The 21,863-nt window shown below is 43.7% G+C and overlaps 1 protein-coding gene across 3 annotated transcripts in view; it reads left to right on the plus strand.

Annotated features, from left to right (window-relative positions):
- The window catches only part of LOC120533094, a 31,142-nt gene extending 9,969 nt beyond the window's left edge, over positions 1-21,173 (plus strand). Inside the window, exons 1-7 of one of the 3 annotated variants that reach the window (XM_039759789.1) lie at positions 999-2,624; positions 7,226-7,774; positions 10,447-10,502; positions 12,135-12,250; positions 17,941-18,072; positions 20,116-20,229; positions 20,824-21,173. In XM_039759789.1, coding sequence (XP_039615723.1) covers positions 2,403-2,624; positions 7,226-7,774; positions 10,447-10,502; positions 12,135-12,250; positions 17,941-18,071 — 1,074 coding nt within the window. In that variant the 5' untranslated portion in view covers positions 999-2,402 and the 3' untranslated portion in view covers position 18,072; positions 20,116-20,229; positions 20,824-21,173. Of the gene's footprint in view, positions 1-998; positions 2,625-7,225; positions 7,775-10,446; positions 10,503-12,134; positions 12,251-17,940; positions 18,074-20,115; positions 20,230-20,823 lie in introns of those variants that run through there. The other 2 variants (XM_039759787.1, XM_039759788.1) reach the window with 2 other exon arrangements.
- The last annotated feature ends 690 nt before the right edge of the window (positions 21,174-21,863 follow it).

Here is a 21,863-nt window from a genome sequence, read left to right on the forward strand (position 1 = left end):
GTCCACATATCCGATCTCTATTCACCTTTTCGTTATTTCTCAGAGTAATCATTTCTCTTTCTTTGTGCTAATGCGATCTTTATTTTCTTTTTTTTTTCTGCTTTCATATCCTGTATCTTGCTCTGCACGTGTTTCGCACCTACATTTTCTACATTGTCTTTTGAATTCCAGTTTTCATTTTCTCTAACCTGCTCTGCATGTGTTTGGCCCCCTTGTTTTTTAACCTCTTTATGACGTTTTACTTTGTTTTCTACTCTTTGTCTTTTATTTCTGACCTCACTTTGTCCTGCTTTTTTATTTTTCAATGACACCTGGGCCGTGGTGATTATTTCCCCTTTTTCGAGTAATAATTTCTCTTTCTTTGCATTACTATGATCTTTACTTTCATTTTTTTTATACTTCCTAATGTTCCTACTTTCATATTCTTTAACTTATTCCACATGTGTATTGTGACTTTTTTTTTTTTTTTGAGCCTTTCAAATTCCACTGCTTTCATAATCTCTAACCTGCTCTGCATGTGTATAGCGCCAACGTTTGTTGAAGTTCTGCTTTGTCTTTTAATTCTGAGCCCGATTGGACCTGCTTTTTTTTTTTTTCTTCTTCAGTTTCATGTGTTCTGGGCTGATAATTACTTTTCCTTATTTTCTGAAGTTGCACCTAGATAATTCTTTCTTTCTCTCCAACACTTTTGAGTCTCTTTTCTCCGCACTGCTTTCTTCTTCACTTAGTCGTCTGTTTCATTTATAACGTATTGTCCTTCTATGCGCTGAGAGCCCTGGATCTGTGTCTGCTCAAAGCCTTTACACGACTGAGTGTTTTGCTGCCCATGGTCTTATTTGATGTTGGTTGTAAGTATGGCGTGTCTTGCAAGAATCTCATGTTCTACGTCATCGCGGGACGGTCCCGAGTCAATCTCTTGGCACAAAGTCTCATGTTTAAGGTCCCCGCGAGACGCTCCGTGGCCAAGCTTTTTCGTCTTGCGGGTCTTTTAAGTGTCTTCTGTGATCTTAACATGAAGATCACGTCTCGTCGCCCTACTGTTTCTCTCGCAGGATTTTTTTTTTCTTTTATAGTAGAGAGATGTCCTTGTGTTCTATGCACAGTGCGTGGAGCCCCAAGAGGCAGGGCCGCCCTGATATCACTCCTTTTGTCTCCTAATTCTGGCTACTTAAGATTAGAGCCGAGGAAGCTAAAATCAGCATGGGAAAAGGGGGCAAAACGAGAAGGGATGAAAGTATAGCAACATGCCTCGGAACTGGGCACATGAGATGAAATTGGACTGTACATTATTCAAGACAGAACAGCATCAGTCTGGAGTATGCAGATTGTGTAATAATTTGAGACGGTAGAGCATATTTTATTAGGGTGTGCTCGATATAAACTTACAAGGAGTTCAAAATTTTAAATCCCTGGGAATGGATAATTTGACATTATAACAATTATTACGGTATGGAGAGGAGTTTAAATTGATTCCCAGATCCATACTTGGTTATTAGAATGCATTAAATTGGAATATATAGATACAGTATTTCAAGTTAGGTCCCTTTTGGCACACAGTCGAGTTCAGTTTTTGGTAGCAATGCACCTTAAGTTGGTTTGCCAACCACCATTAAACAAAAGAAGTAGCAAAAATCAGGAGAATTTAGTGGAGGAGGACTTTTACTATTTCCTTGATCATCTTTTTTCTCAGATTTTTTTTTTTCTGGATTTGCATGTTGTCAGTTGTTTGTTTAGATAGATCGACGGTCTTTCTGGCTGCTCCTTTTTGTCTACTTTTGAGCATTTTACTTGTATGTTTTTTCTAATAAATCCTTGTTGGTCACCAACAGCATGAGCTGCCATTCACTATTTCGATTAACAGTTTCACAGCCAGCCCCATGGGTTTCTTTAAAAACGACAAGTCGGACATAAATTCTAACTGGTGTGGCAAGACAGCGAACGTTGCTGAGGACACTGAATTACTAAGAACCACCAATACCTGTAGTGGTTGGATGTTGTACCGTGTTAGCCATTATGGATGCAATGAGAAGGCATTCAAAATCACAACTTTTATCGGCAAACTAAAAAGATTACAATATGTACAATTTAGCCATTAAAAGGTGTTTTTTTTTTTGCTCGACTCACTAAAAGAGCAACGAAAACGGCGAGAGTCCATTGGGTGTGCAAAGGCACAGCACTACGGTAACGTTCCTTCATTCATATTGAGCGATGCCAATTGAATTGCCAGTTTCGTGCTATACATAAGCTTTAGTGTACGTCCTACAGATGTAAAAATGTGTTACCTGTGCTCGCGTACGAAGGAGTCCGTGCAGCCTTTACCACAGCAGCCGCAGCCGAGCGGGTCGGACTCGGAGTCCAATAGCGGTAACGTCCAAAATTCCCACAATGCAGTTCGCCAATAAATGGTAACGTCATCAATGAAGACGGTCACGGCGCCGATGGCGGTTTGCTCAGTCCCTGGTTGCTACGTAAAAAGCACAGAAGGCAGCCCCGATGAAAAGAAACGACTTTTCCCTTTCCCTGCCGATAAGGAGAAACGCAGGGAATGGGTGGCGCGCATCCGGAGCGTGAACAGAGAGCGAAGGAAGACGTGGATTCCAACGCGGAGATCGGTTTTGTGCGAGGTCAGCGCGTTTCTCCTCCCTTATAGCTCCCACCACCCCTAGGCTGTTCCTAGCAGTGATTTTTTTTTTTTAACCGATTTTGCGTGTCACGTAAATTTCTCGACGGTGTGTGAGCGGTTGCCCAACCCAAACCTGTTGCTGTTTAATTTTACTGCGAAAAGCGGAATCTGACGTAACGCTGGGCCTGTCAAAATAGCGCATGCGCTCTTTTCTGAAGGCGGATTCGGAGCTGAGCGGTTCGCTGATTGGGCGCCAGTGTTGTGACACGTCATCCAGAGCGGTGTTGAACGTTCTGTTTTTAAAACGATCTCGATCAAATTCTGCACCCCTGATGACGGTGCCCCATTGCTTTGGATTCCAAATTTGATTTTTATAAAGTAGTGGTTGTGGCGGCTTAGGCTTCGTATTATCTTCTGATTTTAACCGCTACAAATTACCAATCCAGTGATTTACTTTTCAAAAACAAGCCATTGACTTAATGGGAAATTGCTTACAAGCACACTGTCTCGCTTTACTCGGCTCCCATCTGGAATAATCAATATATTTTATCTGGAAATACATTTATTTTCTTACATGAATGCCTGATCTTTTTAATCTGGAACATGTTTTATACTCATAAGAATTTACAGACCTTCAAAATATTGTAGTTTAAGTTTAAAGATTACTTTCAGAATATTTATATTTATGGCAATTTCTTTTATAATTGTTAAAATTTCGTTGCTTGCGTTCTCAGACTGAGCAAAAGGTTCCAGCTATTTTAATAAATGGGGCTCCATTTTTTGATGGCACATGCAACAACTTTCACATCAGAAATGCCATTCTTATGTTAGGTAACTCCATTTCTAATGCCACCATTAGATGGATTTTCACAATACGGGACATATTTCGCAAAATGGCTTGGCCTGTGCCATAGAAAGGTTTATCTATCTATTTCTCTCTTTTTTTTTTTTTTTACAAAATAAGATTTTAAAAAGTCGTAATTTTCTGACCAACATAATCCACTGGGGTTGGGAGGAGGTTTGCGGTCTATCCCTGCTAACACAGGGCACAAGGCAGGAGCAAACCATAGACAGCGTGCCAGTCCATCACAGGGCAAACATCCATCACACACCTGGGCCAATTTAGTGTCACCAATTCACCTGACTGGACAGTGCAAGAAAACTGAAAACATCTGCAGGGAACCCACATAGACGCAGGGAGGACTCGGGACGTGAATTTGGGTCTCCTTACTGCAAGGCAGCAGTGCTACGATTGTGCTACCCAGGTTAAAGAAGGCCACTTCAAAATTATAAGTACAATTTACCTAACGAATCCATTAATTGATAATATAAATATTCTCTAAAGTGAAGTTTTTGTACAGATGAAGATGCATCTCTCTGTTGCCTTTTTTATTTCTGCACCTGTTCTAAAATATTTTGGATTTGTAATAGTTGTAATATGTAAGTTTATAAATTTGAAGATAAAGTGCTAGAAATTGTAGTAAATGTGCTTTTCTTGCTTGGTAAAGATCATATACATAAGTCTACATTTCAGAATGTTGGACCTTCTATTAACACTGCATGGAAGTTAAAATGTCAGAAAAGAAAAACCAGTAAAAATGGAGAAGATTCTCGGCATTTACCAGTTTGTGATGTTAATCTCTGAATCCTTCTTTCAATTAGCGGTTTAGCTGTTGTGACTTTTGTATGGAAACTGTTCTTTTATTTTTCAGTGTTTGTATACTATGTGAACAGACAAATTCTTTTACTAATGTATTTTAATACTGACGCATTAAGAAATAATCTCTGCTGCCCAAAGCCTTCAAGTACCTGGAGTCGACTCAAGTTGATGTCACGTTACGTGACATCTTGTCGTAGAACATTTTGATTTGACGATCACAGTCGCTGCAGCACGTCACTTCACACGTCTGAAAATCACGGCCTGTGATCCGTTGACCATCTGAGCACCGATCGTCCAGCACAGTCGGGCTTGACCCTTTTTCTGACAGCCATTAGCATGTTGTGCTTTGTGAAGGGCTAACCACTGCAGTGAGTTTAGCAGCCATCTCTGCCCTTTAATTCTCTTTTGTTATGGTATGTAAAATACGAGACACCAGATGAGCGTCTCTTCAAAACCCGCCTATTCCTTAATTCCTCATCAATACATTCTATGCATTGTACTTCCAGATGAGTATTCATTGCTTTATTTGGTTGTCCACTCTTCTGCATACAAAGCATGACAAGAAAACTGAACTTGTTTTATTTTATCTTGGCCAGTTGTGGACTAGTTGGCCTCGGGCGTTGGGTACGTTGCATTAGATGACTGGCTTCATGGGAATGTACCTCCAACTGGCTAAGATTATATAAATGAAGGCTACGACTGATTGTGACACAGCCTTTACTTGACACAGGGCTGCCAGGTCCTGCAAAAATGACCAACCCAGTGACAGATGAAACCCCACCTAACAGCGCTGGACGCCAGCCCAGTTAATGGTATGTGATCTCTCCATGGTGGAGGCTCTGGGCAGCAGAGATACATACTTGACTTTATCAGGTTGTCCTACTCTTACAGAAGTGTTAGAAGTGACTGAACAACACAACCTTTATATATTTATTTCTATAGTACATTTTCATACAAGTGATCGCGCTCAAAGTTCTTTACAAGATGAGGAAAGAGAAGTTTATGAAAATATAAAGATAGATACTTTATTAATCCCAAGGGGACGTTCACATACTCCAGCAGCAGCATACTGATAATAACAATATTAATTAAAGAGTGATAACAATGCAGGTATAACAGACAATAACTTTGTACTGTATAATGTTATTGTTTAGCCCCCCGGGTGGAATAGTGTGGGGTCTCCTCAGTCTGTCGCTGAAGCTGCTCCTCTGTCTGGAGATGATCCTGTTCAGTGGACTCTCCATGATTGACAGGAGTCTGTCTGCTCAGCGCCCGTCGCTCTGCCACGGATGTCAAACTGTCCATCTCCATGCCCACAGTAGAGCCTGCCTTCCTCACCAGTTTGTCCCTCTTCTTTATGCTGCCTCCCCAGCACACCACCGGGTAGAAGAGGGCGCTCGCCACAACCATCTGGTAGAACATCTGCAGCATCTTATAGCAGATGTTGAAGGATGCCAGCCTTCTAATGAAGTGTAGTCATCTCTGTCCTCTCTGGCACAGATCATCAGTATTGGCAGTCCAGTCCAGTTTATCATCCAGCTGCACTCCCAGGTATTTAAAGGTCTGCACCCTCTGCACAGTCACCTCTGATGATCACGGGGTCCATGAGGGTCCTGGTCCTCCTAAAATCCACCACCAGCTCCTTGGTTTTGCTGGTGTTCAGGTGTAGGTGGTTTGAGTCGCACCATTTAACCCTTAAGTCCTTGATTAGCTTCCTGTACTCCTCCTCCTGCCCACTCCTGATGCAGCCCACCATAGCAGTGTCGTCACGTGGCAGGACTCCGAGTCATATTGGAAGTCTGATGTATGTTGGCTGAACAGGACCGGAGAAAGTCCAGTCACCTGCGGCGCTCCTGTGCTGCTGACCACAATGTCAGACCTGCAGTTCCCAAGACGCACATACTGAGGTCTGTCTGTAAGATAGTCCACGATCCATGGCACCAGGTATGAATCTACTCCCATCTCGGTCAGCTCAATTAGATTAGGCAATACTAAGTAACAAAGAATAAAGTAAGGTCTGATGGTCAGGAGGACAGAAAAAAAACAAAACCTGCAGGGGCTCCGAAGCCACGTGACCACCCAGCTGCCACTGGGCACTATTACTTTGGATTATGGATGTCAAGCATATCCTTCAGCAGCCCCAGCCTTTCTACCCCAAGCAGATACAACACGGGGCACTAAAAGTACGTGCAGGTGCTGCCCATCAACTCCTCGTAATGCAATGCCAGTAGGAGAAATGCCATCAGGTTTTAGGAGATGTTTCTTTGAGCTGATAATCCTGATAACCCTAATTTGATTACAATATGCCTGAAGAAGGGGCCTGAGTTGCCTCGAAAGCTTGCATATTGTAATCTTTTTAGTTAGCCAATAAAAGGGGTCATTTTGCTTGGCTTTTCTAAGCTGATAATCATAAATGGATGGATGGATAGATAGATGATTTATTTTTCCAAAGGGTAAATTCACATTTTTAGGGACTCAAAAAACATCCATCCATCAACCAACCCGCTATATCCTAACTGCAGGGTCACAGGGGGGGTCCGCTGGAGCCAATCCCAGCCAACACAGGGTGCAAGGCAGGAAACAAACCCCGGGCAGGGCGCCAGCCCACCGCAGGGCACACACACCAGGGACAATTTAGAATCGGCAGTGCACCTAAACTGCATGTCTTTGGACTGTGGGAGGAAACCCACGCAGACACGAGGAGGACCTCAAAAAACATCTGTAACAAACCATGAACAATCCCCTAACCACACACACACACACACGTCTGGCTTGGACAATCGAGGACTGCTGCTGTCAGTAACAGGGTTGTAGGTGGCAGTAAGATCACATGGTTTTAGATATTCTGTATTTTGCTGTAGTGTAAAAGTGAAGTGAGTGGTCCTACTGGGACTTGTCGGGTGTAAATACTTGTATTGAAGGCGTGTTTGTGTTTTTTGCAGAACCATTTTTCAAACGCTCAGTTTGATAGTGGTGGTGCACTTCTGCCTGACGCTGTGCCTGACCAGAATTGTGCTGTTTCCAGGAACTCTCCATCTGGCACATCCAGTAATACAGAAAATGGAAAAGCAGCACCAGTTCCTGAAGCACTCGGGCTGATTGATCATTCGTACTGCAAATCTCCTCCAAGTCTGGGTCTGCTGGAAGACGACTGTCTGCTTTCACCCGACGAAACTGCATTGGAAACAAACGGCTCATACAACGTGCCGGCTAAAGGTGACCAGACGGAGACCGCAGTCCAGAACCCAATTTCCTTGAAAATCTGCGGAAAAGATGACCCCCGGCCTGCTGTCGCCCACAGACTGACCGAGAAGGCGGTCATTGATCACGTTTACTGTGCCCTTCCTGGCAAAGCAAAAGAGTCCAGCATTGAGGACCCAGCAGACTATGCAGTGGAAGTAACAGCGGTGGCACTGAATAATTTCAAGGACTGCTTACCGAGTGAAAAAGATGAATTAATTCACAAACTGAAAGTTGAATTGGAAAGGAAAGTAAGTGTCACTGGTCATTGGTTTTCTATGCGCACCACACCTGAAATTAAAAAGCAGACAAATCGGATCTTTTTTCTTTAATGTAAAATTGACATGAATAGCTAGCAGTCGTTTTAAATGTGGAAGAGGAGAACAAAAGCTTTCATGACGTTAAAGATGTGACTTTGGCCTTGAGCTTCCAGCGCATTTCATCTTCTCTCGGTCGTTATTTAATGTAGCACCGTAAACGGCACTCACGAGACGTCTTGGAGCAAAAACACACTTTTAGTGTAGTGCCATGTAGCTCGTCCGTATTTAATACTAGCTGGTAGGAGTTGTGGGTACAACCTAGAGAAAAAACTTCAGAGTTTACATCGTTGTATGTTGGCACATTACATCTGTCATGCAGTTAACTTCAAAAATGGTGCAGTGCTTGATGATTTGACACCGAATGAGCCTATAAACGTGTAAAACTGTACCGAAATATTTACTGTGCAGCTCGAATACACGCCAGCCGTGGATTTGCATGACCGCTGGGTTTGTTTACGACGGCTGCAACACCCTCACACGCTGAACGCTTACGTTGTTAGGTGAGGGGTCAGAAAAGTACGGGGTGGTCCAGATCTGATTACGCAGATCCAGATCGTCTGGATGACTTTGATTTCAGTTTGGCGTGAAGACGATTCTTCATGTCATCAGTTGGCACACTTCTCGATGGTCCGGGATTCTTCGGGTGATTTTCTGTGTAATAAACTTAGTAAGTTATAGTGTAATGAAAATTGCATAATTAGATGTGGACCACCGTATAAAAATATACCAAGTGGCCTGAAGGAGAATGGATTAAAGCAGGGGTGCGATCACCAGGCCTGGAGGGCCGCAGTGGCTGCAGGTTTTCATTTCAACCCTCTTCTTAACTGGTGATGAGCATTTGCTGCCAATTAACTCGTTTTGATTTAATTCCCTTGGCTCAGGCCCCTTTGTCGTTTCTTTTTCCTTCAATAATAACGAGACACGAAACAAGGTGCCACATGACCAGCTCACCTGTGCCATCACACAGTATCTGAGAATAAAGAAAGGTGACTGTCTCAGTATGGCATGGTTTCTGTCAGGTGACCCAAACACCTTGACGGTGTTCTTAGAGAAAAACAAAAAAAAAAAGCAACAGTTTTGGAAAAGTCTGCCGTAACAGAATGAGAGCAACGACAAGCCATGGAGTTAAATAACGAGTTTAATTAACAGCAAGACCCGGCTTCTCATTAAGAAACTGGCTGGAGTCTGAAGCCCCAGTTTAGCTGCTCATCTGTCGGCTCGTTTCACGTCTCATTTCTGTTTGGCTGCCATTTAATGAAGAAACGAGAATCAATTCAGAAGACTGACTCCTTAAGAACAGGGCTATGAAAATGAAGGGAAAAGGAGTTCATGAGCCGTGAAAACCTGCAGCCACTGCGGCCCTCCAGGCCTGGAGTTTGACACCCCTGCGTTTAAGGAATAATTCAGCAGAAATGGTTTTATTTCCAATTTGTGTTTATGGAAAACGGACATGGTAGGTAGACGTCAGTGGGGACCAATGCTGAACAAACAGTAAACCATAGCAAAGCATCCATCTCTCTCAATTTACTTTCATCTGTTTGTCAGATACCCAGTCATTTGAGTGCGGCCCATAACCCGAAAATTGCTGCGCTTTGACCTCAAAGGTCATGCGAAAAACACAATTTTCCCTAATTTATACTTTAATAAAGTATATCCAATTAAAAAAACGCACGGTATCGCATATGCATATTTTTGGTAACATATTGGTGTCCCTTCCAACCAACCACCTTGTGATGACAGAGGCATAACAAAAGGCTGGCACCCAGTGTAACAAGAATGAGTTGGGGCAGCCACCCGTATAATATATATAATACTTTCTCAGCTGCAAACTTGCCTTTTAGTAGCACGACGATGTGCTGAGCTCAGAGTCCAGAACCGAACTGCCTGTACTGAGGCAAGATGGCAGTTTTAAAGGCCTGGAAGGGAAATGACAGCATCGGTGCAGGAACTGGGAGTGGCTTCCTCATGCCCGGAAGTGACGTCATCCTTGGGGCCGGCAACAGGCGGGATTTCCTGGGAAAGGTCTGCAAGGGACTGCGAGAGATAAGTCGGTACACTCCGCCACCCCCTGGCCCGGCGTAGAATTCTGAGTGTTCAGGCCCTTCACGTGTGTGACGGCAGTAAAAACCAAACCATTCTGTATGCCTAAGGTTCAAAACCCGTGTGAAAAATGTACTTGCAGGGAAATCCTCAGTTAGAACAGGTGGTCTCTTTAAACAAGTCGGATAATTCCCAAAAATTGTACCAGGTGTTAATGAGAGGAGAGGGTGCAGCCTACTGATGCCCACGTCTTCTCTAGATGATCTTGGTAAGAGTCTGGGCATACAGTAGTTCTGTTCCACTGTGAAAAACAAGTCTTTAGCGATTGACTAAATGTCTGATATTTGAGGAATACTTCAGTTTTGTACTTTTGAAACTGTTATCCCCCCTCTTCTTAACATCTAACAGTTATTTTCAAAGTGATCAGCGCTTTTACATATGCCAGTTAGAACAGGTTTTAATAGTCGCCTGAAACCCTTGCTCTTGGTATTCCATTTTTGTTTTTTAAATAGTGAACTGGTTTGAAGCGACCCTTTTATTTATTGATTTATTTTTTTCTTCAGGATCGAATGCTGGCCCTGGTCTTCCATCCAGATCAAATAAAATATCTCGAGAGCAGGTAAATATACACTTTGGTTTACAGGATCACACCTTATGCTTTTCACTTGAAACTGCTTGTCAGTTGCCTGATTTATGGACAACTACAAACTGTAATAGGCAGGTAATGGCACTTGTAAGTATGAAGTATAAAAAGTGCATAGAAGTGAAATTCTTTTTGAAAACCCCATATATCAGTGGAACGTTTTTGTAGTTTTGGGATTTATTTAAAGCGCTGCCATGAAACCTTGCAGTGTCACCCCAGTGCCTGTCATAGACGCCCATCGGAGCCCAGCTGAGCCCAATGTGTCGCCTGCACTTGACAAGTAAACCAGAATTGAACTTTTTGGGCTTTCGCAATCTGCTGCTTCTATGGTGTCATAATAGTGGGAAAAGCACACTTGAGCATTTTTTAGTCGGCTTTTCCAAAGCATGATGAATGTATAGTGTTTAAACTTTGACTGTCTTTAATAACACATTGCATTAACGCTGGCCAACACACATTTTGGTGCCTCAAATGTCAGACCTGCTTCTGGGTATGTTTGACCAGCCGATTCCAGAAATGGCCCCAGTGTTCCCCTATCAGCTCTGGTTTTTGAGATACAGAACTTATGCCATATACTACTCTTCACTTGGCTCGCCCATAAAAAAATCGGGATATTTTAATGTAGTGTATAAATGAATATCTTTTAAGCATGAAGGAAACCTATTAAAAGAAAAGTGTACTGCATGAAAATCTACTTATTTCATACCAAAAGCCCAGATTTATGATACAAACGTTCCAGTCCTTCGACACACAAGAAGCTCCTTTTGCAAGACTTCCGAGAGTGGGAATCCCGCATGAGATTCCAGCAATAGTCAGCCATCACGTGTGCATCCCATCTTCCTTGGTATCTTGGCCTCCATTGTTTTTATGTCTTGGTGAAATCTCTCACCTTGCTCTTCGCTGAAGTCACCAGGGTTCTCTGGAAAGCTGATAATGGACTTTAACAGGCCTGGTGAAATGAAGGAGCACATCCTCTACTAATTGTCTGCCTTCATGTTGCCAAGAAAGTTTTTCACAATAAGAACAAATGAAGACCAGGACTATGATTTGATTTCATTCACTGATGCTATGAACTGTGAGGCGTTTATAAGGTTGCGGCCTTCAGTTTTTGCAAGGCAAGTCCAGGTAACTTCTGTGCCACGTATTCAGGGCACGAGCCTTTACAGATTGTATCGTTTTATGTAGTGGTGCCAGTTTGATTCTGTCTCGTGCTGCATTCCCTCGGACGCCCAATGCTCATGTTTGGCTCGACTATCCCAAAGGCATAAAAAAACAAGGATACTTGGTGTTAGCCCATTTGTGGACCAAGAAGAAAATGAACCATCTTCAAGTCTGCACAAATCCCCCATTGATGTTCTTGGTAACTTCTCTTCTCCATGACTAAAGAGATGGCCTTGTACTCCTCTTTCATCCTGGTGGAGTCACCAATTCAGTCATATCTAAGAAACTAGAGCTGATGCAGCCTATCCAATGCAATGTTCTGAATCGGTGCCCCAAGTAACCCCAGGAACAGGCCTGAAACCCAAGACATGTTTTCTTTTTGTCGTCGTCGTTGGGCTGTGTTATTTTTCATTTTTATTCTAATGTATTCTTTAATTCCTATTTCAGACTTTACAGACCAGGATCAGGACATGAAATCTATAAATGGTCATCGTCCACCATTAGTGACTGCTTGAAGATTAGATATGCATGTGGCATCAACGGATATGAGTATCTCAGAAAAGGTGATTTGTGCATCTCCTCGAATATGTCGCATGATGTTCATGATGGAGTAGCCTGTTTAATGTCACTGTAGGTGGCACCGGTTACTCTCTTGATGGCCAGTACTAAATGCTGATTGATTTGTTTTATATTTTGTACACGATAAGCAGTACTGTAAAGTAATGTGCATGTAACTTATTATCGCTCACTTTTTTGAGTGTTAATGGAGTTAAATGACACACGTTAACCTTTTTGTTTTAAGAAATTACTTCTGGGAACAGTAACTTGTACTATATAAACCTTAATGCACAGAACACATTTTAAACCATCTTGTATTCTGTTTTTTCATTATAAGTAACACACCAGGGGGGCATCTCACACCTTCAGACTAAAAATATTAAATGTGCACTAAAGTCAGAACCACCACCAGGCCCCGTGTTTAGCCCTTTAATTGTGATTAACAATTGACATTGGAAAGTACCAATAAATACCATTATGTGTTGACAGAACTGAAAAGACAAAGCCACACACACGGCAGAGAAAACCGCATATCTGGTGCTCTTGTCAAATGGGAGGCCCAGCTGGAGACTTGAGTAAGATATTCTATCGTCCAACATCCGGTGTTAGAGTGGGAAGTGCAAAGACAATGTCAAACAGTAGGGACCGCGTGAAAGCGAACATCTGAAATGACTGGACCTTCTAGTAGCCTGAAGCCCAGTCCGGCAGGCGAGGCCTCACCAGTGCATTTGAAAGCTGGAGCGCGAATCTCCACACACCGAGGTGCCGTACGACCTACAGTAGCGATCGATGGCTTCCGTCCACTGTCTGAATGCTGATAGTCCACTACGACTGGGTATCTTCAACATTCAGCCCCCTCATTGTGTATTCAGATCTAACATTTTTATTTCCTACGTGTAATTCTTTACATTAATCTGCACTGCATCAGCAACAAATCTGCCCAAACCTGTGTGCTGTCCATCTGTAAAGATTATAGATTATCTGCCATCACACCTAGCTTGGTGTCCTCTACAAACGTAGCCAGCTTGTTGCTTATATTCCTACCCAGATATTAGATAGATATATATATATATATATAAACTGCTCAAAAAAATGAAAGGACCACTTTGAAAACACATCAGATCTCAATCCTCCTGGATATCTATACTGATATAGACTGGCTAATGTGTTAGGAACGAAAGGATGCCACATCGTTTGATGGAAATGAAAATGATCAACCTACAGAGCCCTGAATTCAAAGACGCCCAAAAATCAGAGTGAAAAAATGATGTGGCAGGCTAGTCCATTTTGCCCAAATTGAATTGCAGCAACTCCAAATTGTACGCAGCACTTTGTATGGCCCCTGTGTTCTTGTATACATGCCTGACAACATCGGTGCATGCTTCTAATGAGATGACAGATGGTGTTGTGGGGATCTCCTCCCAGATCTGGACCAGGGCATCACTGAGCTCCTGGACAGTCTGAGGTGCAACCTGGTGGCATTGGATGGACCAAAACATAATGTCCCAGAGGTGTTCTATTGGATTTTGGAAAGTGTGGTGGCCAGTCAATGGTATCAATTCCTTCATCCTCCAGGAACTGCCTGCATACTCTCACCACATGAGGCCAGGAATTGTCGTGCACCAGGAGCCACTGTACCAGCATAGGGTCTGACAATGGGTCCAAGGATTTCATCCTGATACCTAATGGCAGCCAAGGTGCCTTTGTCAAGCCTGTAGCGGTCTGTGTGACCCTCCATGGATATGCCTCCCCAGACAATCATTAACCCACCACCAAACTGCTCATGCTGAATGATGTTACAGGCAGCATAATGTTCTCCATGGCTTCTCCAGACCCTTTCACTTCTGTCACGTGCTCAGGGTGAACCTGCTCTCATCTGTAAAAAGCACAGGGCACCAGTGGTGCATCTGCCAATTCTGGTATTCTATGGCGAATGCCAATCGAGCTGCATGCTGCTGGGCAGTGAGCTCAGGGCCCATTAGAGGACATGGGGCCCTTGGGTCACCCTCATGAAGTCTTTCTGGTTGTTTGGTCAGAGACATTCACACCAGTGGCCTGCTGGAGGTCATTTTGTAGGGCTCTGGCAGTGCTCATCCTGTTCCTCCTTGCCCAAAGGAGCAGATACTGGTCCTGCTGATGGGTTATGGACCTTCTATGGCCCTCTCCAGCTCTCCCAAAGTAACTGCTTGTCTCCTAGAATCTCCTCCATGCCCTTGAGACTGTGCAGGGAGACACAGCAAACCTTCTGGCAATGACACGTATTGATGTGCCATCCTGGAGAAGTTGGACTACCTGTGCCACCTCTGTAGGGTCCAGGTATCGCCTCATGCTACCAGTAGTGACACTGACTGTAGCCAAATGCAAAACTAGTGAAGAAACAGTCAGAAAAGATGAGGAGGGAAAAATGTCAGTGGCCTCCACCTGTTAAACCCTTCATTCCTGTTTTGGGGGTCATCTCATTGTTGCCCCTCTCAGCTGAAACTAATTAACAACCCCCTCTGCTACTTAACTGACCAGATTAACATCCCATAAGTTTCATTGACTTGATGCTATACTCTGATTAAAAAGTGTTCCTTTAATTCTTTTGAGCAGTATATTTATATGTATGGAAGCAAAGTTCTGTGATACTGTTTGCATATTAGCAGCAGGAGATCCGCAAAGGGAGAAAAAATGAATCGCGTATCATAAAGTAGTTTTTATTCCTGAGCCTTCATCAGAGGATAAGGCTTAGACTTACAAGAATCAAAGGCAATCAAAGCCTGCAAACAATCTGCGCACCGTCCTGTTCAATGCGAAAAACAAGAAGTCGACAGCAGCAACTCGAAACACAGTGTTCAGCATTCCATGCAGTTCTTGTCCAGCGGTATACGTAGGACAAATGTCAAAAAGAATTATAACACATATACAGGAACATCGCCACGCCGTTAGAAGGACGGACTCGCGATCACAGATCTGTACACATACAAAGTCAACAGGACATACATTCAACTGGGACAACGTACTGGTAAGATTTAACACCAGTGCTAAAAGTGCCAGAGAACTGGCTGAATCTTGGCTATCAGACAAACAGGCATTTGGACATAAACCCAGCATATGCAAACTTAAGAAGAACATGTTCATAATAAATAAAACATTACAACCAATAACCCCCCCCTCGCGACCCAGCTCCCTCCACGTAATTTATTTCTATATATTGCCTTTGATTCTTGTAAGTCTAAACCTTATCCTCTGATGAAGGCTCGGGAATAAAAACTACTTTATGATACGCGATTCATTTTTTTCTCCCTTTGTGGATCTCCAGCTGCCAATGTATATACTGTATGTGCACGTGTGTTACAGCCAAATCGGGAAATGGCCAATGTCGCTATAAATTAATCGGCCAATGTCCGATCTTTTCCTCGATTTCAGGATTTGGCCAGCCAGTTTGTGAAATGGCACGGGGCAATTGGACAAAGTCGGAAGAAAAAAGGCATGAGCAGTGATTTGTTGTGCACTTAGTAGTGAGCCTTGGCGGGTCCTGTTCAGAAAGCGGACGCCACTTGAGACGGCCTTCCCCTCGCCGAACACTAACCTTAAGGTCAATAAAATAGGTCCCTGATGTCAAGTCACTATTTTAGGGCTAAACGGATAACAGAAATGTGAAACCTACTTCTATACCTAATCTTAATTATTGTGAAACAACCAAGTGGCGTCTGATTTCTGAACAAGAGCCCCCAAGGCTACACTTGATGCAACTGCACTACTAAGTTGAGTTACCTTGAGCAGTTTCTCGTGCTGAATGGAAAACTCCCTTCTGAATCTGCATCTGAAATTTTTAAGCATCTTCACACCTTGAGCAGACAGCCTTACATCAACACATCGGATTTTGACCAGGGAGTTCTTGTCACTTCGTGAAATGGCCGGCCAAACGAGCATATAAACTGGCCATTTGTAGTAATTTGGACTTTGGCTACACCTCTCGGCCAAAATGTGAAACGGCCGGCCAATTCGGGAACTGGCTGAACTTCGAGTTTTGGCCGTAACATACATACATATATAGTGGAACCTCTAGATACGATCACCTCTGTATACGAGAAATTCAAGATAAGAGGAAAGTATGAGTGAAAAATTCGGATCTAAATACGAGCATTGGCTCGCGTAACGAGCCACGAGCCAGGCTGTGGTTATGCGTGACGAGTTTTCCGATCCGCCTCGACTCGGGGATTCAGCCAAGCTGACGCTGCCAGCCCATCAGCTCACTCAGTGTTCCTTGTTCTCCCGTAGCGTGAGGATCTACGCGTTTGTGCGCTTGTGATTTCATTGTTTCGCTGTAGCAGTTCGCTGTATAAGCGTATCCAAAAATATCGTGGACATGCAGACGGAGAACAGGAGACGATTGCCCTCAAGAGGAGAGAGAGAGAGAGAGAGAGACACGAGCGAGAGAAGAACCATCAGCTCAGTTGTGATCACATGACGCTCAGCAGACAAAGTGTATCCATACTACTTGTATTGCAAGACATCGCTTGTTTTACTGTTAAAATTAATGCAAAACGCTCGTAAACCAAGTTACTGACAAACCGAGGTTCCAGTTGTATATATTATTTATCAGTGTTGTTTGTTAGGAAAATTGATTTTTATGTTGATATTTTTGGGGGTGCGGAACGGATTAACTGGATTTCCATTATTTTCAATGGGGAAGTTTGTTCTGGATACGAGAAGTTCGCTATATGAGCTCAGTGCTGGAACGAGGTTCCACTGTGTGTGTCTGTATGTGTGTGTATATATATGTATGTATGTGTGTGTATATATATGTATGTATGTGTGTGTATATATATGTATGTATGTATGTGTGTGTATATATATGTATATATGTATGTGTGTGTATATATATATATATATATATATATATACACACACAGCGCCCTCCATAATGTTTGGAACAAAGACCCGTCTTTCCTTGATTTACCCCTCTGCTCCCTAACACCCAGTTCTGCTAAGACAAGCAGTGTGGCACAGAGGTTAAGGCTTTGGATTTGAAGCCCTCGGTGACGATGACCAATCGCCTGGCTGCTGTGCTCCATTTAGGGAAAACCAAAAGAGTAATGTAAACAACGGTATCTTAAATGTTGTAAGTCACCTTGAATGACAAATAAGTAAATGTCAACTGTAATTCTGATAAGGTTCCTCATACCATAATTCTTTGCTTCCCGTGTCCTAAGCTCCAACTTCTAGTAGTCCTGTTGGCCTAAAAATGCAGTTAACTTGGAATAAGCATCATGCAGAAGAAAGACGGCTTGCTAGTGGCTGCTACTTTCCCTTGAATACGAATCCTCCAAGAATGACCTGCTCTGCAGTCCACCAGTGAGGTTCACTTTGATTGCCAAAGCATTTATGATTGTATTTGACCCAAGTGGCAAAGTAAGAACAGGAACTCCGACATACGTCTGTGGTCAAACAGAAGAGAACATTCTTTACAAAAGCAGCCGCACTTGTGTTGTCTTTGCTCTCCCAACAAACCAATCACTCCTTTCATTATTTTGTTCTTGAACACCAAAACTGAACGCACTGCCATTCCTAAATTAGGACTCAAATCTCCATGAGGGTAGGTAAGCATTGCATTGTCCATTGAGACTCCTTCTGCTTGACTGAAGTTTGGTGTTTTGTGTTCGTCTCACTAGTTCTAAAGTCCCCTGATTGTTAAATGTTTAACTTGTAGAACTGAAGTATCCCATCCCAAGCTATCGCACCATAACTAGACATCTCAAGACTGTTGAGCCTCTCCGGAGCCGATCGCCTGACCAGGACGTTGAGGAGTCGCCTATTAGTTGCTCACCTTGCAAGTCCTAAGGTAATTAATTCACTAAGTTCTTCATTTCACTAAAGTACTGTGTTGTCTGTCTTTATAGTAAAAGGCCTTTAGGTGAAACTCGCTTTGCTGATACAGAGAACACTTAATGTATATTAGAAGTGACTAAACCAACAGTTTGAAGCATTTTTGCATACCTGTGCCAAGTCCCCAGAATGTCCCCTAGGGGGCACTTCACTAATAAAACACAGGTGTGGTAACTAAAAAAGGTTTTCCAGAAAGCAGTGCAGTCAATGGGCTGCTGCCCCGGTACGGTGGGGAGCGCGGGCAGAATTTACCAGACAATCGGCCTTCTAAATGAAATCAGAAAGGCTCTGCTGGGCAGGTTTGCTTTTCTTTGCTACATTTCTGAGGTCTTCTCGAGATTGTTGCAGTCGTTTACCACTCATGTATTGAGTAGAAGTCAAACTCGTACCTCTGTCAGTCTTTAAAGAAATACTCCACTCAGAAATGATATTTTATTTACCTCAAGTAGTTTTGTTTGCAGTGGCGGACAGCAGTTTTTAACGCCATGTTGTCATGAAGAATGAAGAGAAACTCTCTGATAGAAAAGGCATCAGTGGTTACCAAAGCTGCACGAAACATAACAATATTAAAACATCCGTGTAAAAATCTCGCATTAGTCGTATCGCGTAATCCACGTCAAGTCATCCAGTCGTATGTTCACAGACTCTCAAACGCAAGTCATTTTATTAAAATAGAAAACACTCTTGTGAACAAAAATGGGGCGCACTGTAATTGTAGACCCCACGCCATCCCTTCTGACCCTCCTATTCATTGGTCGCGAGTTCAGCCCAGTAGCAGGTTATTTAATGGCGAACAGCGCAAATCACGTGAAATCCACAAGGCAGAGTGCCCTGAGAGACGAGTACAAACTAAAGAAAAGATTAAAAGTTGAAAACGAAAGAAAACGGAATCTGCAGTGTGGTTGTGCAGCGCGGAGTCTAGCCGCCTCCCACGGCTCCGCCCACATAGTAGTGACACAGGACAGTGAGGAGGGTCCCGCCCAGCTCCCCTCGGCCTGCAGCCTCTCTCTCTCTCTCTCGGATCAGCACGAATGTCTCGCTCCTGTAAGCGAACTCTGATACTTCGCGCGATGAGAGAAGTCGCAAAATCAACCAGAATGTTCAAGCAAATTCTAGAAAAAAACGGATCTAAATCCGTGAAGTAGTTGTCTCGTTCGCTAGCTAAGTGGAGTTAAGGTACATGTGAGTGAGGAAGGCCCCGCATCCTCTCTCTTGAATTTGTGCAAATAAATCTGTGCCGCAACCAAACTGTGGTACTTAGTAAGAAGTCACAAAATGAACCGGAATGTTCAAGCAAATTCTCAAAAAAAAAAAAAAACCAAACCACCCGATTTAAATCCGTGAAGTAGTCCTCTTGTGAAAGGCAGACAGACGGACGTTGGGTTTTATTTATTTGTCGTATGTAGAGAGCGAGAGACGATTCCACAAGCAGCACAGGTGCAGTTTCACAGATTGCTGCTCAATAATTCCGAGATACTCCGAGTTTTGGATGTGAATATCAATGTAATGACGTGACGAGGGTCTTCAGTTCTAACGCTCATTCCCATCTGAATGCTCTTTACAAAAGGGATTTTAGTGACAATGCACGGATTTGGCCGATTGTGCGCATACGTCTGGATGACGTGAAATGTGGATTTTGCAACACGACTAGCGTGAGTTTTATGTTGTTTGTGGTGGTCCAGTGTTGACCACCATAGACACCAATTCTATCAGGAAACGTGTGACCTCCGTTGTGCATGAAAACAGAATCCACATTTAAACAAATCCCATTTGTTGGACGGAGTACTCCTTGAAATCTTCTCCCTGAAATTCCTCTTCATGCCCACTTGGTGTGAGTTTTGGCCCCCATTGTTTTGGCTTGAATTTTCCGCTGCATTTCCCTTTTTTTTTTTTTTTAATGAATGCAAAACTTTTAAAAGTCTTTAAAATATTTATCAAATTGTTCTGGAGTTTAGAATAGCAGGAAGAGGATTTTCATTTATTTATTTATTTTTTGCAGGCAAAAACTCAGTCGTGGAAAGCCCAACACTGGTGAAGTCGTCTGCTGGATGAGCTTACAGTTGGATTTAACCCGAGAAACTCGTGACTATGCAAGCCAAGACGCAAGCTTAAGGTGTGCCAGCTTCATAACACGTACAGCCAGCCATTATGCAACCCGCTATATCCTAACTACAGGGTCACGGGCGTCTGCTGGAGCCAATCCCAGCCAGCACAGGGCACAAGGCAGGAACAAACCTCGGGCAGGGCGCCAGCCCACCGCAGGACACACACACACACACTAGGGACAATTTAGGACCACCAGTGCACCAAACCTGCATGTCTTTGGACTGTGGGAGGAAACCCACTTGGACACGAGGAGAACACGCAAACTCCACACAGGGAGGACCCGGGAAGCGCACCCTTAAGGGTCTCCTAACTGCGAGGCCGCAGCGCCACCCACTATTATGATTTCCTATTACTTATTTATCACTAATAACGGTGTCGGAGGTGTCGATGTGACAATGAGGCCCCCTCCCTCTATTAAACGTATCGTCACCACCTACAGTGCCATATGAAGTGTGAAGTATGTTGTCGTTTCTAGAGAGTTCTTTTCATTACAATATCCTTTAATCGAGTAAGCAGTCCTGTGCTTGCAGGTCGTCTTTTGCTGTGCATTTCATGTTAGTTCTTCTGTCTGATTTTTGTCTTTTTGTCCCCCATTTCATAGCCCCTGTGAGCCCTTAAAGATGACCAGTGGACTGTCACTTGCCTGGACTTTTTTTTGGCATTTACAATACGAGAACCTGCGGACTGAGCAGATAGGACTGAAACAAAGGAGGCAGGAGGCCGTTCTTCAATGTGCTCCACCTGGACATGCAGGCCTTGGCGGCCCGTCGTCCGACACGAGGTGTCTTAAATGATTTCATAGAGCTGTTAGTTTCTGGCCAGTTACTCCTTCTTCTCGTTAAGGAACACAGCAGCTCCCTAACTGGCGCCATGTTCACCGTGTGCGTATGATGGCCACGCTTTCTATTCTGTCAGACTGTTTTTCTTATTAAACTGATTTTCCATCAGACATTGCTAGATGTTTTCTGCCTCTTCTTACCTTGTCATGCCAGTCGTTGTCCAACCCGCTATATCCTAACACGAGGTCACAGGGGGTCTGCTGGAGCCAATTGCAGCCAGCAAGAACAAACCCCGAGCAGGGCACACACTAGGGACAATTTAGGATCGCCAGTACACCTAACCTGTATGTCTTTGGACTGTGGGAGGACCCGGGAAGCGACCCCAGGTCTCCTTACCGCGAGGCAGCAGCGCCACCACCGTGCCACCCCATCGGGAGATGTTCAGACTCTGATCCAGGATGTGTAGCAGCCCCTCACAGGTCCAGCTTAGCGCTGAAGTCAGCTGCACGTCTTTGGGGTTACGGGGCGGCGCTTTTTCAACGTCAGTTCTCCCCTCGGACAGGCGGCACCGACGCGTCTCGCCATCAATGTGTGCACTTTGACATTAAAGGGTCTTTTTCTGTTGGTCGCTGTCAAAAAGCCAAATCAAATCCACTGGGCTTCAGTGCCATAGAATCACAAAGTGGGAAAACCCCCTGCGTTGGGGGGCTGGCGAGGAGTCTTTGTAGGCACTTCACGTTCCTGCATTGGCAGGCATTTGTCGGAGTTCTGTGGCGTTTTGTTTCAGTTTGTGCCCTTGAACTTCACACATTTCTCATCTCATTTTCTGAATCTGCTTTTACTGGTCAGACTGGTCACCAGC

This window comes from Polypterus senegalus, chromosome 7, assembly GCF_016835505.1.
Source record: "Polypterus senegalus isolate Bchr_013 chromosome 7, ASM1683550v1, whole genome shotgun sequence".
Classification (NCBI taxonomy): Eukaryota; Metazoa; Chordata; class Cladistia; order Polypteriformes; family Polypteridae; genus Polypterus; species Polypterus senegalus.